The 22,500-nt window shown below is 34.6% G+C and overlaps 1 protein-coding gene across 1 annotated transcript in view; it reads left to right on the top strand.

The window, feature by feature from the left end:
• Foxp2 (forkhead box P2) overlaps nucleotides 1-22,500 on the top strand; it is a 437,066-nt gene that overhangs the window by 404,766 nt on the left and 9,800 nt on the right. The window contains exon 19 of the mRNA XM_090333180.1: nucleotides 1-140. This exon is cut by the window's left edge and continues 24 nt beyond it. Within this exon, the coding sequence (XP_090189306.1) occupies nucleotides 1-140 (140 nt within the window). The remainder of the gene's footprint in view (nucleotides 141-22,500) is intronic.

The following is a 22,500-nucleotide window of genomic DNA, read 5'->3' on the forward strand; positions in this document are numbered from 1 at the left end:
CCTTTGCTAAGCAACCCTGGACTAATCAATAACGCATCCAGCGGCCTCCTGCAGGCTGTCCATGAAGACCTCAATGGTTCCCTGGACCACATCGACAGCAATGGGAACAGCAGTCCAGGCTGTTCGCCTCAGCCACACATGTAAGTGGGGTTACCAGACTCCCTAGAGGGGAAATAGATATTTATCCATAGTCTTCAAAAATTTAACATTCTCCTGAAGTGTTTAATGGCATGTAAGTAAAAACAACAATAAAAATTCAAGTACAGTTAAGTAGAATTGTATACACAATATGAATATGAAACAGTGTATCAAAATCACTTTGATTACATCTTGTAGATTCTCTCAAATGCCTTATATGTATTGTTCTAAAAGTACTGTACAAATTCTTACTACTACTGAAATTCTCTGGGGCATAAGGCAGAGTCTAAGGCAATTCTGCATTTCATAGGTCAATATCACCCATTTGGTTTGTGTGGTTCAATAAGAATATTCATAATGGAATAAGTTGTAATTTTTACTACCATTCAGGTCTCTAAACCATTTATGAACTGTAGTGAAGACATTGCCCATTTTTTATAAACCGTAAAATGCAAAGTTTAGCTGTTACCCACAGTTTACATAGAAGCCAGTAATGTGTAACTTTTTGCCTGTCTTATAAATCAGTGTAATTACATATTCAACTTTAATTACTGGTGCGTCTGTATTGGAAAGGTTTATATGTTATATTTTATGCAAGACTACGATTCCTATTAATATTTAGCAGCTAACTATATCATTAATTACTTGAAAATCTTTCCCCTACCATCCTTTTAATGGAGCTGAGAGAGAAGAAGTATTAAAAATTGATGTATTGTGGGTTTCAGAAATGTGTATGACACTTTATTAAATGCCTAGTCATATTCAATAGTATTAAGCATATCAGCCTCTTGTTTACAAAAACAGTGTCAACCCTAGTAGAACTTATACTTCCTTAGGAAATAATTGGAATCTGAATAATGAAGTATATGAACCATTCATTCATTCAGATGAGTTGTAACTTAGATTCACTCTTTGTAGAATTAACATCATATAGTTCTAAGTTCCAGTTATGAAGTGAGATTAGTTCTTTCCCCCATTTTTATACTTTCTTTATATTTTGCATTTAATATATGGCCAAACAGCTAAAAGAGAAATGTAACACTTACATGTGCCAATTTTCATTTAACCTTTACACTGTACAACTTTTGTTGACTTTTTAAACATTTTACAATCTTTGATGTGTTATTGTCTCTAAGATCATATGCCTAATTGCTTTATGGCCCTTGTACTTTCTCACCTTTGCAAAATACATAGTGCAAAACTTAAATGTGTTTCTTCAGGTTGCAAACCATTACTTCTCCAAAATGGAAAAAAATTTGTCTTCTGGAAGTGTCTTTATATGTATTAAATAATACAAAAGAAGTAATAAAACTGGAAGTAGAAAGAACATGAATATATGCTCTTGAGAATAGAAGCACTCCAAGACAAGGAAAATGAGCAATCAGACAAAAGTTTTGATTTCCCACCTATTCTACCAGGCAGGCCAGGGTAGCTTGAGGCCTTTACTTTCAGCTGTCCACTTGTGTATGCTAATGCTCACTCCCAGTTGGAATATGCTAAAATAATAAAGCTTTAAAGAGCAAACAAGAGTTAGAATCTGTTTTCCACCTTGAAAAAGAAAAAGACCTATTTCAAAGAAATGAAAGACATTCATAATAAAAGTGGGTTGGCTCTTGAAACATCTCCCTTTCTTCCTAGACAAGACATAGAAGTGGTTACAAAACATATAGAGAAAATAGAGAATGTAAAGAAGTATTTTTAAACAAAATTATCTAGTGCTAAGCATATTAAAATAAAATATTAATGATTTAATAAAGCAGTTTATTAAATTCTACATTTCAGAATTTGAAATGATAATTGGGCTGAATGATGGCACAGTTAGTTTAGCAGTGTTTTTCACTTGGCAATTGCTCTTTCTGCTTTTATTATTAATTTAAGTAAAGTTTAATTACAAAATATCTCAGAGATATTTTTGAGGGGATATTTTGAAAAATGAGGGGGGCAGTTGGGGGACGGAAATGGGGACAAAAACATAAGAAGGGATATCAATGTGTGAGAAGTAATGCACCTTCTCTCTGGCAAATATAACTGTAACCCCTCTATATACTGAAATAAAAAAAATTAATAAAAATATCTCAGAGAAATAGCAGTATGTGCAAAGTACTCTATAAAAGTTACATATTTAATGCCTGATGTACCATTGCTGTGGATTTATAAAATTATCATATTTGTTGTTAACATATCACAAACTTTATGCTTACATAAAGTGCACATGAAAATATTTTTATTTTCCATATATAAGAAAAAGCCACCATTCCTTGGCTTGTAACAAATGGAATTCAGAAAAGATAAAAATTAGAGGGATATCCAATCTTGTCTTTTCCTAAGTGATATAAAGTAAAACCAAACTTTTCATTATCTTGCAAATTATTGAGTGAATCTTCACTCTTTAAATCTTTTTTTGCTGTCACTATATAAACTTTATTGTGTAGTAGGAACAAAATATTGGTGAAATGCATCTCAGTATTTGATGTCTTCATCTTTTAAGAAAAACTTTAATACTCAAGCTATTTTGTACATACTATGAGCCAAAAGAAAAGCATCTACTTAATTGGGTCATTTGTTAAAATATACATGCATATACCTGCATATAGTTCAAAGCATTAAATAGGAGTGAAAAAGGTGACATTTAAATAGACAAATGAAGAGAAGTAGGGTAGAGAATTCAGTCAAAAATTCATGAATATCCTGCAAAGTTAAGAAAAGTATGGTGAGAAGTGGGTTGGAGATAAGTGAGAATGTTGAAAGGGATGACACTGATCAAGATGTATGGTATTTATAAACTGCTTTGTTGAATGGCAACTTCTTTGTATAACTATTGAAATAATGATATATTAAATAAATTATAGTACATTTTTATGTCACAGATTGGTTTCATGGTATGTTTTCTATTTTGTTAGTTATACTGACACATTTATGTGTCAATAGCTGGGCTTTGTTGTGGGATGTTAGGCATTCCAATCCTAGACTCAGCACTCTACTTCTGTCCCTGGTCTTCTCACTGAAAATGAGTAATAATAATTCTACCTCCTAAGATCCTTGCAAAGGAAATTCATGCCAGGAACATAACAATCATGGAAATTCTCTTTTAACTAGAGATATTAAGACAAATAGCTAGTCATAATATTGGGGGGGGGCATCATAATTTTTTTGTAGGGCTTAACCTTGGGATCTAGGCACTGTCACTGAGTTCTGTTTGATCAAGGCTAGCTCTCTACTACTCCAAAACACATAGCCACTTTTATTTTATGGTGATTAGTTGGAGATAAGAGTCTCACAAACTTTCTTGCCCAGGATCTCTTTGAACCATAATCCTCAGATCTCAGCATCCTGAATAGCTAGGATTACAGGTGTGAGCCACTGGCATCTGGCTATGTTCACTCTCATAAAGGCAGAGTATACTTCATAAAGGTTTGGGATTTTTTGTCTTTTCTTTTTTCTTCATTTTCTCTCTAACTGCCCCCGCCCAGTCCTGGGGCTTGAACTCATTGTCCCTCAGTTTGTTTCTTTTGTTTTGTTTTTGTTACTGTCAGGGTGATGTACAGAGTGGTTATAGTTACATATGTAAGGTAGTAAGTACATTTCTTCTCAAACATTCTCTTAACCCCTCCCACATTTTTCTTCCAATTTTCTTCTCCCCTGAAACCTCCCTCCCCAAAGTTGTCAGGTTCATTTCCAACATGTTGTCTTAAGAGAATTGCTGTTACACTCGTTCATCCTTTGTCAATCCTCTCATCATTTTTTGTTCTCCTTTCCTTCCCTGAGATTTTTTTGCTCAAGGTTAATACTTGTGCCACAGCACCCTTCTGGCTTTTTGTGTTTATGTGGTACTGAAGGTAACCATTCTATCACAATGCTATATTCCCAGCCCAGAAGTTTTAAAAAAATAATTTACACAGACACAGACACACACACACACACACACACACACACACACACACACACACACACACTCAAATTTATGTGACTAGAAATTGGCAGGCCCTTTCACTTCACTTCCTAGCTTTTGTTAAAGTTTAACTTACTAAAAATGACTTTAAAAAATTTATTGAAGGGGTCGGGAGTTTGGCCTAGTGGTTAAAGTGCTTGCCTAGCATGCATGAAGACCCGGGTTTGATTCCTCGGTACCACATACATAGAAAAAAGTCGGAAGTGGTGCTGAGGCTCAAGTGGTAGAGCTCTAGCCTTGAAAAAGTCCAAGGACAGTGCTCAGGCCCTGAGCTCAAGCACAGGACTGGCAAAAAAAATTTATTGAAATCTTGAAGTATAAATTTCAGATGTATATTCAAGATAATTTTAGGGAGGAGTAGGAAAGACAGAAGCAAAGTAGCATTGTGTAAATACTTTTTAAACTCATGTTGACCCTTTCAAGTGCCTTTTGAGTCAAAGTAAGTACTTGATACTTTAAATGTTCTACTTTTTACCTTTTCCAAAGCATTGATTAAACGACCTATTGTGTGTATAGGATACTTGAACATTCTGGGCTTCATGTCATGATGGATACTAATAATAGTGTTTCTTTTTTACATCTGTGTCAATATTACTTTATTGCTGGACCTTTCAAAGTTCTATGAAAAATGTATAAAAATAAGTTTAATTTCAAATTTTATATAGACATTTACATCTTTTAAAACTACTTAACCAATTAGAATTGATGCTGTCTTTAAGCAGAAATTATTTAAACTTTCTATCTTCTTCCCTGTGTTAGACTAAAATGTTTATAAAGAAAACATGTGGGATAGACGTGCCAGATCTCATACTGGTAGAATGGAATCCTTCCTGCCTCCTTGCCAATCTGGAGCAAAAAGAGGAATCAAATGATGTATCCATCATGTTTAGCTCAACTACATTCTTTCCTCGTTGTAATTAAGCAATTGTTTCTCTTTATTATCACTTGGTTGGCTCAGATTTACCTTTTTGTTTCTCTAGTAAAATGTTAAGTGAGGTTCCTATTTTTATATTTCTAAAATATGTTTCTAGAGGTCAAACCGAATGTTTTTCCCCAAGCTGATTATGTATTAAGTGCTTCCTGCACAAAGCTCTCCTTGTCATGTCATTCTTTCTGATTACCGCATTCTCCCACTGTTCAGTTTTTAGATCATTTCTTATGTGTCATTTCTGAACCCCCTTAGCCTCTATGTCACTTCAAAGTTCAACTTGCTAAATATTCTATAATGTTTGCAAGTGATTATTATTTTTCTCACTTATTACATCAAATGTTTGGAATGTGAGAAATAATGATAATCTGAAGAGAATATTGGTATACTGGAAATAAGACTAAAAATGATTATTGGATTCTTAGGAGCCAAAATTTTAGGGTGAGGAAATAAAAGATCATAAAAAAAAGCAGTTCTTTAGTATTGTTTGAGGATTTAGGAGATGTCACATTTATCTTTTTGATCAGCTTCTCAAATGTATGTCATATTCTCCATGACACAAACTTTCTATATGCCACAGTCCCAGGCATTTTGGCCATACCCTTTTGCTCCTTTGAGGGCCTCAATTTATAGAAATAATTGCACTATTCTACTTCAGTGCCTGTGGTCAATAATAATTTTTGCCCCAACAGGCAGTTAAAAGGGACTTCCAGACCCCATTTTGAAAGACATTATTGAAAATCTAAATCATAAATTGTCATAAACCATAATGAAAATACTCATAATATTTTCTTTCTTCACTATATTTTCACTGGTTACCTCAAAGTTTCAATTGCTGTTTCTAGGCACATACAGAATTTTCAGATCCCATACCTTCCTGGTGATATTTTATATATAAATTTCCTATCAATCTAGATCTTCTTTTTGTGGATGGAAGCATTTGAAATCAGAGTGGCTGTGTATTTCAGAGAAAAGTAGTTGGAAGTGACTGATAATCCTAGCAGTGTGCCACACTCACTGTCATTGTTTTCATTCCTATTAAGCTGATGTTTTGTGTCATTTTGTTACATTATGAAATTCTAAACATAAAAGCTGTTTTTGACCTCTCTTGTGTGGTCACAGATTTTCCTTATTAACACTTCTTTTCCCAGTCACCTTTAATTTTTTCCCCCTAACCTTTCTGCCTCTTATAATTTTCTTTGATTTAATTCCATTTTTATTTAATCTCTAAACTTTTTCATTAACTTTGCTAGTTAGCTTTGAGATGGCTTTCCAAAGTGATTGTACAGAACTGACGATGATGCCATCTCTTTATCATCTCATCTTTTTTAAAGTGATACAAGTGTGGATCAGTAGCTGCTGTTCTTTTTACATTATTCCAGTCCCCATATGTGGCACTTATAACTCATTCTAGTTCCTCTTAATAAAAAGATCCTACCAGAGGTACAGTACCTTCAGCTAAAATGTGTTATATCCCTGCCGTGCCATTTGTGGAAATTTGTGGGTTCCTATAGGGTTCTGAAGGAATTTTATAGAACTATACAGATGCTATCTGACATCCATGGTGTGAAATCCCACAATTTAGGCAAAGTATGTCAGACAAGTTTAGTGGATGGCATTGTAGCTTACTGCTCTTGTTTTATATCTAAAGAAGACACTGAGAGTATTCATCTTCATATTCACTAACACTAGTTAAGCCTTAAAATTTTCTTTCTCTAGGGGTGAAAGAGTCATGACTAAATTATTAAAGGTTGAGTATTGTTTCCATAATAATTTGTCCTAATTGCAGACTAAAGTATAAAGATTTTACATATTTACGTAAAATTTAACTTCAGCTTGTAATATAAAGCTTGAAAACTCAATACATATTTGACGACTTTGGCAGAATTTTATTTTACCTCCTATAGACATGTTAGATTGAACATTTTCACATTATGAACATACCTTAAAACCTAAGGTTACTGCATTTCATTAAAGGAGAATTAATTAGGTAGATCATGAATGTAGAACTCAGTAATTGAGAAGCTGAGATCAGAATGATCACAACTGCATGCCAGCCTGGGCAGAAAAGTTCACAAGATACTATCTCTAATTAACCAGCAAAAAGTGAGTCTGAAGGCATGGCTCAATTGATAGGACACCGACTGTGAGCAAGAAAGCAAGGACAGTGCAAAGCTTTGCGTTTATGCCTTGGTACCAGATAATAAATACAGAAAATAACAAAAAAAGACTAAGATTTATGAAATATATTAAGATTAAAGTTACATCCAGGTTTGTCAGTGAAAATTAAAGTTTCTCTCTAGCCAGGGAGAATGGGCATGAGAAATTTAGTAGGTAGTTTATGTCCCAGAACAAGCAACCACATGCATAGTATGTATGAAATGAGAAGTCATCTATTCAGTCAAAGCTTTGAATTACTTCCATGGTTACACATTTCCTTGAGAAGTGTAGCTTGCTCTCATTAAGAATAAGAAGTAGGATCAGGAGTTTTGCCTAGTGCTAGAGTTTTTGCCTAGCATGCACGAAGACCTGGGTTCCATTACTCAGCACCACACATATAGAAAAAAGCCGGAAGTGGTGTTGCTCCAGTGGTAGAACTTTAGCCTTGAGAAAGTCTCAGTCCCTGAGCTTAAATCCAGGACTGGCAAAATAAATAAATAAATAAGAAGAAAAATAAATAAATAAGAAGAAAAATACATAAAGAAGAACAACAAGTAGTATTTTGATTTATGAGATACTGGCATAGCTGTTGTGAGCACTAACCCAGGACAGCACAATTCAATGTGTATTCATCATTCAGTGCTATTAGAATTTTGTTTTTTGTTAATCATGGGCCTTAAACTCTGGGCCTGGGCGCTTTCCCTGAGCTCTTCAGCTCAAGGCTACCATTCTATGACTTGAACTACAGCACCACTTCTGGTTTTCTGGTGGTTAATCGGGGATAAGAGTCTCTTGGAAATTTCCATCCCCACGCTGGTTTTGAACAGTGATCCTCAGATCTCAGCCTTGTGAGTAGCTAGGATTGCAAGGATGAGCCAGGGGCGCCCAGCTTTTGTAAGAATTTTTACATGTCCAAGAGTGTACAATATTAGAAGATAAGACATGGAAAAATTGTTGAGCCACAATAATACAAATTGTCCATTTTGCAGTTTATTAGCTAATAAAACGAGATCATGTTTTTATTTCTACTTGTTGTTAATATATCCTGTTTGTTCACATCCATACATTGAAGAATTTAATACCCTAAAGTGGGTATACATACATGTAAACTAATTTTTTTAATATAAAATCTAAATTGTAGTAGGAATGTGACCATTTCAGGTGAATAAAGTCTTATGCAAATTGAGATAATTGCTTTATGACTGGATAAGCACTGTTCATCTCAGAGATCAGTTCTCATTTTTTTAAAGTGTTAATAAAAGTGTTATGTAAAACCTTGCTTTCACTTATCTATTAACTTATTTCTGTGATATGTTAGATAAATTTCTTCCTAAACATGAAAACAAAATTCTACCCATAAAAGGTCACAAATATTAGAAACCTGAAGTATTTCTCATTTCAATTAGACTATGTAAATTATTATAGTTAAATGAGTCTACATATAAATGAGTCTATAGTTATTATGATCATATTGGTTTCTTTTAAACATACCAGAAGGAAATGAGTAAAATTGAGTATTTTCATTTTTTGTATACTTACAAAATGGATATCCATTTTAAGCAGTTTTCCCGTGAAAGTTTATCTGGGGGGTGGGGGAATGCGGGGAAGGAGAAAGACCTGTTTTGAATGTAATTATACCTTCCAAATGACTTGTCAATAGAAACTAGCTATTTAAATGGACAAACGACAAATGACCATATGAAATGACATCATTCCATCTTCAAGAATCCCTCTGCTTAACAATTTACAATAGCAAAGATACGGAACCAACCCAGATACCCTCAGTTGATGAGTGAATCAACACGATGTGGTATTATACAGAATGGAATTCTATGCTCCTGTCAGAAAGGACAACATTGCCCTATTTGTGAGGCAATGGAAAGGCTTAGAAAAAATCATATTAAGTGAAGTAAGCCAGACTCAAAGGAACACAGGCTCAATGGTTTCCCTCATTTGTCATAATCAGAAGAAACGTTGGGCTCTCCTAGAAGGGATTTACAATAGAACAAAATCTAGATACATAAGACCATATAGAATGACGATAAATGAAAGGACCTCCAGGGTATAGAAACAAAAGCTATATAATAAGTGATTGTTGTCCTTAATGTACTGTTATCTTTCAACTCTTTTGCTGTCCCTTGGTGATCTCATATTGTTACATTATTTCACCTTGTTATCTGATATATTGTGTGTATATTTTTTTGATTATTTGAAATCAGAGAGGGAAGGGGAGAAAAGATGATTGGGAGGGGTTGGGGAAGGGAAACAGGGACAAAAACATGAGAAAGAGAATCAATGTTTGTGAAGTAATACACCTTCTATCTGGTGAATATAATGTAACCCTTCTATTAATTACAATAAAAATATATGAAAAAAGAATTCTCTGCTTATATTTGAAATTTATTGTACATTTTGAGAACAATAATATTGTCTAATAAGTATTAGATCTTTGCCATTGGCAAAAAGCTAACCATATTGATTTTACTTCCTTCCTTCATGTATGTATACAAGGAAATTATGATTTTAAGTGATTAGACATTAATGGTTACCACACATTCAACTTTCTTGTGCCACTTACTAAGTGAAAAGTATATTTGAAGAAAAATCTCACTTTGTTCTGACTTTTAACTAGAAGATTTTTGAGCCTACTTCATGACATGGTCAGTCAAGGAAAAACAATGCATAGCATATACCCATAGCAATGCTCAGTCTATTTTGATGCTTTTAAACATGATTAATCAACATTTTCAGATATTCCAGTAAATAAAAAAAATGTGAGTATTAACCCAGATATGATAACTCACACCTGTACTCCTAGCTACTCAGGAGGCTGAGATCTGAGATTCAAGGTTCAAAGCCACCCTGGGCACAAAAAGACCTGAAAATCTTATTTACAGTTAATCTCTAGAAAACAGGAAGTTAAGCTTGGCTCAAGAGTAGGGTGGTAGCCTTGAGCTGAAGGGCTCAGGTTTAATGCCCAAGCCCAGGGTTACGGTGTTAGCCTTGAGCTGAAAAGCTCAGGGACATCACCCAGGCAGAGTTCAAGCCCCATGACCCCCTCACCCACAATACATATATATTCTATTGGAATTAATAGTAAATTAGAAATATGTTAGCGAAATTTAATAAGTAAAGGTGAAGATATTTTACAATGAAGGAAATTAAATTTAATTGAATAAGCCTACAATGTGTCACTTACTATTTCCTTCCCTATCTTTCTTTCTTCTTTTTTCCTTTCTTTCATTCTTTGTTTTCTTTTTCCTTTCTTCATTGAAGAATGAACTCAGGGAGTTGTGTAATGCTAGAGAATTTCTGTAATACTGAGCTCTTTATACGGTGTATTAATTGCTTTCATGTATTTCATCCTTCAGTATATTCAATGTTTCTAATTTCAGTAAATAACACTATATTTTAAATTCAGTCATATGACACCAGTTTGCATAATACAATCAACATTTGCTGTTTCTAAAGTTAACATTTTTACTATTATCTGAGGAATAACTTTCATTTTTTGGTGTCAGTCCTGGTGTTTGAATTCAGGGTCTGGTCCTCCTATCTCTGAGCTTTGTTGCTTAAGGCTTGAATTCTACCATTTGAACCACAACCCCTCTTCTGGATTTTTGATGGTTCATCAGAGATAAGAATCTTACAAACTTTTCTTTCTTGGCTTGTTTTGAACCTCATTCCTCAGAGGCTCCAGAGTAGCTAAGATAACAGGCAAGAGCCACCACTGCCTAGCAAGGAATAACATTTTTATGTAACAATGATCTATAGTTATTGACAAGAATGTGCTCTTCTCTTCATAAGGAAGAAAATGATAATCATTTCATAGGACATTTTAGAAGATTTATCATATTTCTTATAAAGTAATATATATTGCCCTTGTAATGAGCTATATGAAATGTATTAAAAATGTTTTCAAAAAACTAGTATTATATGGATAAAAATATAAGGAAATCTCCTAAAATAACAGTAGTAATAATAACAATAGTACTGAGGCATAACATTTAGTCTTGAATTGGATATATTTTACAAAATTAATTTTCCTCAAATTAATAATTTTGTCAACATAAGTCTTACATTACTTTTTCTGTAGCATGGATTGGCATATATTAAGAAATTTACTATAAATTTTTTCATTTATTTTTAAAATTAATAGTAGGGTTACATTATATTCACCAGATAGAAGGTGCATTACTTCACAAACATTGATACCCTTTTTCATGTCTCCATTTCCCTCCCCCATCCTCTCCCCCATCTTGTTTTCCCCCCTTCCCTATCCTATTTCAAATAGCCAGATAAATATATATACAATACACCAGATAACAAGGCAAAATACTATAACAATATGGGATAACCAAGGGACAGCAAAAGAGATGAGAGATAACATAGTACATTAAAGACAACAATCACTGATTATATGGCTTTTGTTTCTATATGCTGGAGGTCTTTTATTTAGTGTCATACTATATGGCCTTATATATCTAGGTTTTGCTGTATTGTAAATCTCTGCTAGGAGCCCAAGGCTTTTACTGATTTTGATAAATGAGGGAAACCAATGAGCCTATGTTCCTTTGATTCTGGCTTACTTCACTTAATATGATTTTTCTTTTTTTTTCCTTTTTTTTTTTGCCAGTCCTGGGCTTGAGCTCAGGGCCTGAGCACTGTCCTTGGACTTTCTCAAGGCTAGAGCTCTACCAGTTGAGCTTCAGCACCACTTCCAGCTTTTTTTCTATGTATGTGATACTGAGGAATTGAACCTGGGTCTTCGTGCATGCTAGGCAAGCACTCTACCACTAGGCCAAACTCCCGGCCCCTTAATATGATTTTTCTAACTCTTCCCATTGCCTCAATAAATGGGGCGATGTTGTTCTTTCTGACAGCAGCATAGAATTCCATTGTGTATAATACCACAGCTTGTTGATCCAGTTATCAACTGAAGGGCATCTAGATTGGTTCCATATCTTTGCTACGGTAAATAGTGCTGCAATGAACATCATTGTGCTAGGGGATTTAGTATGTCCTTGTTTCTGGACAATTGGGTAAATGCCAAGTAGTGGAATTGCTGGGTCATAGGGAAGCTCGCTGTACTGCTTTCCATAGTGATTGAATGAGCTTGCACTCCTACCAACAGTGTAGTTTTACTATCAGTCTTTACCGGTATGTGTATGCAGAGACAGAGAGACTGAGGGAAGAGAGACAGGGAGAGATGGTGGGTATAAGTCAAAGCTTGTTCATGGTAGATACTCATTCTATCAAGCACATTATCAATCAGGTATTTCCTAAAATAAATTCATGACATAAATAAATTTTCCATTTCTAATAAAACCTGATTAAATTGTACCACCCAGTTTCTCATAAATGATGTCAATATGTAGCTATTTCATCATTAAACTTGGTAATATCTTAAATACAAAAGGTGAGAAAAAATTATATTGGCTCTACTTTTTTGATTCTGTATTCTTAACATTTGCTGAATGTATTTTTAACATCTTAGTTTAAAGAAGACTTTTTTCATAGGAAAAGAAAAATAAGAACACTTTTTAGGCACTATGACTTGATCTTATATAGGGAGAAAGTGAATACAATTTACATTTCTCTAGGGATAGCTATGTAACTACAATCTAAAAAGGTAAATTTCCCCATTATAATGTGACTTTTTATTCTAGGGTGCAGGCAAACATTAACATTTCTCTTGCCTTTCATAGGTGCCTTAGGTCTTTATTATTCTCACAACAAAAGAAGCAACACATTTCTTTGGGCAATAACTCAGAGTAGTCATGTAACTAGTCCTTTGTGGTTTGGATACATGCCATTATTGAGGGTGGCTATGAAACTGAGAGATTAACCAGAATATAAAAATGAACTGCTACCTCACAGTTTCTTCAAGTAGAGGTTCGATTTAGCAGGTTGAATGGTCCAGTGGATAGTGTCATCCATTTGTTGATAATGTGTGATTGTTGTTCTTAATGTACTGTTATTTCTCATCTCTTTTGTTGTCCCTTGGTTATTCCCATATTGTTACAGTATCTTACCTTGCTATCTGGTATATTGTATATACATTTATTTGTTTATTTGAACTAGGAAAGGGAAGGGAGGAAAATAATATGAGGGGGGTGAGGGGAAGGGAATGGGGACAAAAACATGAGAAGGGGTATCAATGTGTGTGAAGTAATGCACCTTCTATCTGGTGAATATAACTGTAACCCCTCTATTAATTACAATAAAAATATAGGAATAAAAAAGGTATACATTGCTTATTATGTGAAATATACTCTGTTAGGAATTGACAAGTGATCTATATCAGCAAGTAATACTCCAGTAAGGGGAAAATGTATAGAAAAATGTTAGAGACCAAAAGTCAATGTGTGAAGAGAGTTATGATCCAGCAACTAAGATGTAAGCAAGCACATAAATATAAAAAATCAAATAACTTCACAAAAGGTGTTGCTTTCAATCAGGCTTAGCAAGAAATAGGTTCTTAGATTTAGCACTGTTTGCTTAAGAAAATAGCATTTAACTCTTTATATTTAGTACTAAGCAGTGATAAAGACAGGTTCATTTAGAAGATCTGAGGATTTTGAGCCTCTGGTCCATTCAGAAACTACATAAAATCTTTTGTATCTTAGCATAGACAAGCTGTCTAGAGATAATACCTTTAGCTGGAGATTGGATAGGAGTTTAGGAACCATGTCTTAGAGCTGATTTAAAAAACAATGTCATGATAAGGAAGTTAAAAATATTCACAATTGTCCAGGCACTGTGGCTCATGACTGTAGCTACTCAGGAGGCTGAGATCTGAGGATCACAGTGGTTCAAAGACAGCCCAGGAATTACAAGGTCCCTTGAGATTCTTATCCCCAATTAATCATCAGAAAACTGGAAGTGGCACTGTGAGTACGGTGGTAACCTTGAGCTGAAGAGCTCAGGGACAATGCCCAGGCCCCAGAGTTCAAACCCAGAGTCATGACTAACCCCCCCCCAAAAAAAAAAATCACCATCACAAGAAGCATTGTATTGGAAACCTGATTTAGGAAATTGTAACTTCTTTGTACAATCCCTTAATGCTAATAATGTTTTCTTTAAATATTATCAGGTGGTGATTCTTAGACTCTCAATGGTATATGTTATATAACCTCAAAAGCTTACTTCTTAAGAAGTTCCCATGTTCCCCAGATAGTAGAGGGACTGCTGATAATGGTAGTGTTCTATGTATTTGATAAAGCTAGAAAGATTTAGTTTTTTCACCATTTACAAAATGGTATTTCTTGAGCAGCTTATGTATTAAATGTGTTTTAAAAGAAAACTTTAAAAAGTTATACTCTGTCTTCCCTCATAAAAGTGAACATTGCCAGGCCTGTAATTCTAGCTACCCAGGAGACTGAGAGCTGAGAATGGTAATTTGAAGGCAGCCTCAGCAGAAAGCCACGAGATACTCAACTGCAATTAACCACTAGAAAATTCAAGTCGCACTGTGGGTCAAAGTGATACAACATTAGCCTTGAGTACAAAACTCAGGGACATTGCATGGGCCCTGAGTTCAAGCTCAACCACAAGAACAACAACAACAACAACAAAAAACACATTTAAATTGATGTAAATTGTATGCAATGTACCCTGTATCAAAATCTGGCAATATATAAATAGCATTCTTTTTTGACTTTAGGTAATAATTAATTAAGCCAGGTGCTGGTGGTTCACACCTATAATTTTAGCTACTCTAGAAACTGAGATTTGAGAATGGTAATTCCAGGTCGACCCAAGTAGAAGTCTGTGAAATTCCTATCCTATCCCCAATTAACCAGTAAAAGCTGGAAATGGAGCTATGGTTCATTGACTGGAAAAAGCCATGCAAGAACTTGAGGCACTGAGTTCAAGCCCTAGTAATGGCATAAAATAAATGGGTAATTTAAATTTTAAAAGATTAAAATAATCACCTTTACAATAAAATAAGATTTTTATTTAAAAAAAAAGATTAAAATATAAAAGATTTACTCCCCACCCCCATACCTGGAAATAGATGCAATTCCCCCTCCCCTACCACACAAAAGTAAAACTGTATGCTTATATTATTTTCTAAATACATCTGAAATATGATATGAGACACTGATTAAATATTTGAACTAATAATTTCTGTAAACCAAGCATCAGCATTACTGTGGTGGTGACTATTACAGCATTTTAGTCACAGGGCTATGTGGAAATACATTTTCAGTATCTTCCCAACTGAGTTTCCTAATATGCTATTCACTTTCAGTCTTCTTTGAGCAACTAGAACAATAACATAAAAAATAAGTGTAGATTGCATAAGCATTAGGAACATCCTGTATGTTTTAATTTCCATGAGTTTCAGTACAGATTCAAGTCCCTGTATATCCTTGATTCAAGCATTTTGCATATATATATGTGGGGACCAGGAAATGACAAAACTTATATTTCACAAGTGATTGCCTGAATTCATTCTTCAACATTTATGATTCTCCTACCACAGTGCTGGCCATCGTTATCTTCATGTTGCTATGGTAAACTCCTCACTGATCATCCTACTTCTACCATCCTGTACCAGTTCACTGTTTGCAACATTATCCTTCCATACATCTTTTATTTTTTCATTTCCTGACTTGAAAATCATCCATAGTTTTTCAACTGAAAGAGAATAACATCATAGTTTGTAAAATTCCACTCAAAGCTCTTTGCCAGGTAATTTTATGTTTCTCTAGCTCGCTATATATTTATTTATTTATTTATATTATCAGCCTTTCTTCCTTACCGATGACTGATGTGCACTTTCAGAGGGTTTTTTTTTTAAGGAATCTAAGACTTTTTAGATTTCCTACTTCTACTTAAAGTGGCTCTTCTCTTGTCTATATATCATAAAAGTATTTTCTGATTTCAAAGTCTCCCTGAGTGAACTTATCCCTCCTTCCTGGAACAGTCACTAATTGACATGCCGCATTTATATCTCATTTCAACACACTTTCTCTATTGTGACATTACATCACACATTTTTATCTGGAACCAATGTTACCTGTATATGTGCCTTTATTTTTTCTTCAAATTAGTAGTTTAATAATTGAAATCAAGGTTCTTTCCTTTCCTCCTTCCCTTCCTTCCTTCCTTCCTTCCTTCCTTCCTTCCTTCCTTCCTTCCTTCCTTCCTTCCTTCCTTCCTTCCGTCCTTCCTTCCCTTTGCCCTTCCTTCCTCCCTTCTTCCCTCCCTCCTTCCCTCCTTCCTTTCTTTTTATTTCTCTCTCTTTCCTTTCTCCCTCCCTCCCTCCCTCTCTACATTTCTTCCTCCCTCACATTCTTTCTTTTTCTCTCTCTTTCTTTTTTGCAATGTTTTTTTTAAAATTGTAATGGTGATGTAGAGGCGTTATAGTTGCTTAAGGTATAAATGAGTATATTTCTTGTTAAACATTTTTACCCTTCCCTCATTTTCTCCCACTTTCCCTTTCCCCTCAGGAGTATAGTTCATTTTCAACATAGTGTCTTGTGAGTATTATTTTTGCGTTAGTTTATCCTTTGTTCTTTGTGATTCTACCTCATTTCCCTAAATCATATAAAGTTCTTTATAAAGAAAAGGGTACCAAAATTTAAAAAAAAAAAAGTGAGATAGGAGAGTAAACCAAAGGCGGAATGAACAAAAGAAAAAAAAATAACGTTATGGGAATAGGAACATTATTTCTCTGTCCCCGGCCTTGTGGTTTACCCATATGATTTTTTCCACTTCTTTTTTTTTTTGTGGGTCATGGGGCTTGACTCAGCGTGGATGTTGTCTCTGAACTCTTCAGCTCAAGGCTACCACCCTACCCTTGAGCAAAGCCCCACTTCCCCATTTTCTAGAGGTTAATTGGAGATAAGAGGCTTAGGTTCTTTTGTGCCAGGGCTGGCTTTGAACCTTGATCCTCAGATCTCAGCCTCCTGAATAGGTAGGATTATAGGCATGAGCCACCACACCCAGCTGATTTTTTTCCACTTCTAACAAGAAGTAATTTATTATTCTAGAAGTCCTTCCATTCCAGGTGCTGATTTTGTACCTCTGCCAGAAAATAACAGACATTCTATCTTGCAATAACTACTAAGTACTTTTTTTTTCTACAATTATTTAAAGAAGCTCCAAATGTCTCATCCTTTTGTTTGTTTGTTTTGTGGGTCATGGGGCTGGAACTCAGCCTGGATACTGTCCCTGAGCTCTTCAGCTCAAGGTTACTACCCTACTCCTAAGCCTGGGTGTTGTCCCTGAGCTCTTTAGCTCAAGACTACCACCCTACCTTTGAGCCAAGTCCCACTTCTCATTTTCTTGGAGTTAATTGGAGATGAGTCTCAGGTCCTTTTGTGCCCAGGCTGGCTTTGAAACTTGATCCTCAGATCTCAGCCCCCTGAGTAGCTAAGATTACAGGCATGAGTCACAGTGCCCAGCTCAAATATCTAATTCACCTAAGTATAAATTGTATAAATTATATCAAATTAGGGGGCAGATATGTCTCTTTTAAGTAGAAAAATAAATCATTGTTTTTCTGTAGTATACAGTAGGTTGTGGATTAAAAAGAGTACTTGAATTAGAAATCTTCAGTTTCATGGACAAAATAAATTTTGTAGCATTCTCAGTGAATTATGTTCCCATTGGGAGAAATATCTATTACTTAATGCATTGTGTGTGTGTGTGTGTGTGTGTGTGTGTCTGTGTGTGTGTGTGCGCCATTCATGTGTCCTGAACTCAGTGTCTCATGCTTTCATTTGGTTTGTCTTCATTCTTTGATATTGCTTATTAGAGACTGAGTATCAGATACTTCTACCTCAACTGATTTCAAACCGTAATCCTCAGATTGAGTTACAATTACATGTGTGAGCTACCAACTCCCAGCTCTAGAAAGATAGCTTTCAAAATCAGTTCGAAGTTTATTTGATATTCACTTGAAGAAATGCAAGATATGTTACCAGATACAGATGACCACTGAAGAGATTATGAAGGTACATATTTACTTGCCTTTACATGCTGCATGTATTTTAATATATATTTATATATTTAAGTATATATTTGTATATATTTAAATATATGCATATCTGGAACATAATAGATATCTATGAGATATGTGGATGACTGAGGAGACCAACTCAGACTTCTCAGGCTCTTAATTTGCTTTTTTTTAAATTAAGTTTTTAAAAACCTAAGTACTCAGTGTTCTCCATTTCATTTCTGTAAAGAGCTACTTTGATTTATTTGAATTAGCACCCACTTTATTATTAAGGACTGTGGCTAGGACTGAAATTTAATGTTCAGATACCTCAAATCCCAAAGCTGAATGGAAGAGTAGATAAATTCAAATCACTGGAGCCAAAATGTCATGATGAAAGCCTAAACAATCCAGAAAGAAACTTGTAAATCCAGATAAAATTTTATAGCCAGAGTGCGCAACAGTTTTATGTCCATTTGAATTTATCCTTACTTTATTTTTGTTACTTAGTAAATCACTTACTATCCTTACTTAATGGATATCACTAGGAACACATATGTGTTTTAATGTCATTTCACTATTGGAATTCTTTGAGGCAAATCATCTTTCTAGTGTGAAAGTTTCTGTCATTCCCTCATTATTTCTTTTAGGGTCCATTAGCCTAGGAATACTGTGGTATTTTTGTAGTATGTATTTCTTCCATTATGGGCAATTTCAGTAGGTATTCAATGCTTCACATATGTTATTATAATGAAAATATTCAATAAAGTTTGTTAAATCAATAATTGGCATTAGGAAAAATATGATAATGTGATTGATTACCTGTCAAAGTAGGACTGATACTTTTTACATCATCACAAGCTGGTTTGATATCTTAAGGGACATTCTGAAAGGAAATTTTATTTTCTAACAGATTTATATATATTTCAATAGATTTTAAAATTTTATTTATTTATTTACTTATTGATTGATTGATTGATTGATTGGTCAGTCCTAGGGCTTAAACACTGGGCCTGGGCATTTTCCCTGAGCTCTTCAGCTCAAGGCTACCACCCTAGCCCTTGAGCCTCAGTGCCACTTCCGGTTTTCTAGTGGTTAACTGGAGATAAGAGTTTCATGTACTTTAGTATCCCTGGCTGGCTTTGAACTGAGACCCTCAGATCTCAGCCTCCTGCATAGCTAGAATTACAGTTATGAGCCACTGCGCCCCATTAAAATTTTATTTTTTTAAGTCAGTCGACTTAATATGATCAAGCACTAACTAAATAGTACACATTTCTCCAGCTAAGGATGTATCATCAGAACTTTTTAAGCCCCAATATGCATAGCAAATGTGATGCAGGCCTGGACCATTCAATGAACGTATGTTTTAATGACAAGCTAAACATGAGTCCTGTGATGGATGACTGAGGAGAAAAAATTATAGAAGCTCACTGTGCAGAGCATATTAATGATGACTGTTCTACTTTGAACTTTTCTATCCATGTGATCTTAAAATGATCTGAGAAATTACCTGAGCCAGAGAAATGACCTGACAGGGAAGCCCAGATCACTTTTCAGGTCATTTAAGGGCAAGAATGTATTGATAAATAATTCAGTGGAATAATTCCATTTTATTTTGCTTATTCTATTTTCTTAAATATCCTCTTAAGGAAATGTAGCTAAAAATCAGTTTAACATATCTTTGTTTAATGTCTTTTCTGCTAGTGTCATAAAGATCTCATTTTAGTGAGGTAGAATAAAACTTCTTTTTGACACAAATGGAGTAGATCTCTTTCAATATCTAAAATAATTTGTGTATCTGTATGTTTTTCTACTAAAAATGTAATTATTTTATAGTTGTATCTAATACTTTTAGATCATTTGTGACTAAGACACTATTTCATGTATTTTACCTTCATAACAATTTTGAAGGGTTAGATACATTTTTTCACATATTTTTTATTATAATTAATAGAAGGGTTACATTACATTCTCCAGATGGAAGGTGCATTATTTCACATACATTGATACCCTTTCTCATGTCTTGGTCCCCATTTCCCACCCCCCCCACCTAAATACACAAAGTTTATTACACTGAATCCCATGTAATTATAAATCTTTACTCGTGAATTGGGAAGAGAGAGGGATCATTTTGTTTTATTTGAATTACCAGGGTTGTTTCTATGATGAAGAGATTCTTTTACCTAGGAAAATAGAATAAAATGACACAACAAATGGTACCTTAAAGAATTAAAGAACGTGGGCATTATCAAAATATAAACTGATTATTTTCAGGAATAAAGTAGTAATTGGCCCTTATTTCCTACAAGGGAAGCAAGAAAAAAAAAGGTATTGATAATGACTGAGAGTCCAATTCTCTATTCACTATACAAACCACAGAATGCATGCCATTTTATTGTGTTCCAATACCTTCTTCATTAACATTAATATACAAGTGAAAACATTGAGTTTTAATTACTAATGTGAAAATGAGATAATAGGTTATAATAAACTTTCTTGAAAAGTAATTCACAAATCTGTAGAGATAATAAGTAGGAGCTATAACTTTCAATGTTACTTCTTACTTTTTTTCCTGAACAAGCAGATCTTTTAACAATGGAGTATAAATAATTGTTGATTTTGGTTTGGTTTATTTTCATAAATTAGCTATCTAATACTGTAATCATCAGGGAAAATTTTTTATTTACTTCTTTCCAGATCTGATGCTTTCTTCATTAACTGAATCTAAATGGAAAGAATACTGAGAATAGTTAATTCCAAAGAGAAATTTTTGCTTTTAAAATTAGTGCAAATGAAACTCTTAATGACTTGGTGGTTCATAATTTATCCAATCAACTTGTATTGACTAGGTGCCTCCCATGTGTGTAGGTGTTCTAATCTGCAAAGTTCGCAATCTACTCATCAAGACAAGGTACAGCTAGCTCTAGGAAGAGTTAAGTGATTAAGTCATTAAATGTGATTAAGGCAACCTGCAATGTGCCACAGCAGAAATCAAAAAATTCCAGGAAACATTTATGAGGCCAGCAGTGCCACAAGTTGTGTCTATGCCTGGATTTAAACACTTAGAAATCCACTACCTCTTGACCTGCAAGATAGGAACATTAAATGGGAATAGCTTCATTTGTGGTGAAATTTTAGAATTCAAAGGTTCTGCTGTTTGGGTTATCAGAATAATCCATTTAAACGATGCTTCCGAGCTGGGCTCATGCCTATAATCCTAGCTACTCAGGAGCCTGAGATCTGAAGATTGTGGTTCGAAGCCAGCCTGTGAGATTTTTATCTTCAATTAATCACAGAAAAAGCTGGAAGTAGCTCCTTGGCGCAAGTGGTAGAGCAGTAGCCTTGAGTAAAAGGAAATGATTTAGAGCAGGACCAAAGCATGAGGTTTTGAGGAAGATGATTTATCTCTGAAGTAAAAGTTATGGTTTACACCACTGTACATAAGTAAATTGAGATCAGAGAACAGATTATTGAAAATGACTGCAGAATTATATCTTGATATTGTCTCAAACACTTGTATCTAAGTCCAAATGTAGTTCGTACAGGCATTCACATTTGCAATGAATCCCTTTCACAGTAAAATATTCGAAACATGGAATGGAACATAACTTTATAGCTGTCCTTTTAGAAAATTGGTATTCTGCATCTTGTACTTTAATAATCCATTCTACTTTTTATTCCTCTGTTGAGAGCTTGGTAAGTAGGCACAAATTCCTTTATGTAAACAAAACCCAGAAAACTAAACTCAAATGAGCCAAATACACAAGTGATAAAAATGTTCCACCTGTGGAGACTGTAAATAGGAATTAGGGGAGCAACTCTCAGAGGAGGGGACCTCCATGTCCTTTCAGAGACTTTGAACATGAGGCCAGTTGAGTACTATGATGCATGTGTAAAATACTAACTACATGGGAGTCTTAGAAAGGAAGATTGAAGCTCAAGGTCAACCCAGGCAGAAAAATTTCACAAAACATCATCCCACTTCAAAACAAAGCACCATGGCTTGGGCCTGTCATCCTAACATATACCTGATATCGGAGAAGCTTACATTGGGAGTATCCAAGCTAGTCAGGGTAGGAAAGGCCATCTCAAGGAAAGGAAGCTGGGTGTGGTAGAACATACCTATCACTCCACCTTTGACAGGAAATTGAAAATAAGTGATCACAGTCTAGACACACCTGGGCAGCAAACAAGACCCTATTTCAAAATTAAAGCTGAAAATAAATATAATGGCATGCATAAGCTTCTGAATTCAGACTTTAGTACTTAGTAATTATAATATTCCTCAAGTTAGTATTAACTAATTTGATGGCAATCCTTTTTTTTTTTTGGCCAGTCCTGGGCTTGAGCTCAGGGCCTGAGCACTGT

This window comes from Megascapheus bottae, chromosome 5 (assembly GCF_031878675.1).
Source record: "Megascapheus bottae isolate mThoBot1 chromosome 5, mThoBot2.hap1, whole genome shotgun sequence".
NCBI classification, from domain to species: Eukaryota; Metazoa; Chordata; class Mammalia; order Rodentia; family Geomyidae; genus Megascapheus; species Megascapheus bottae.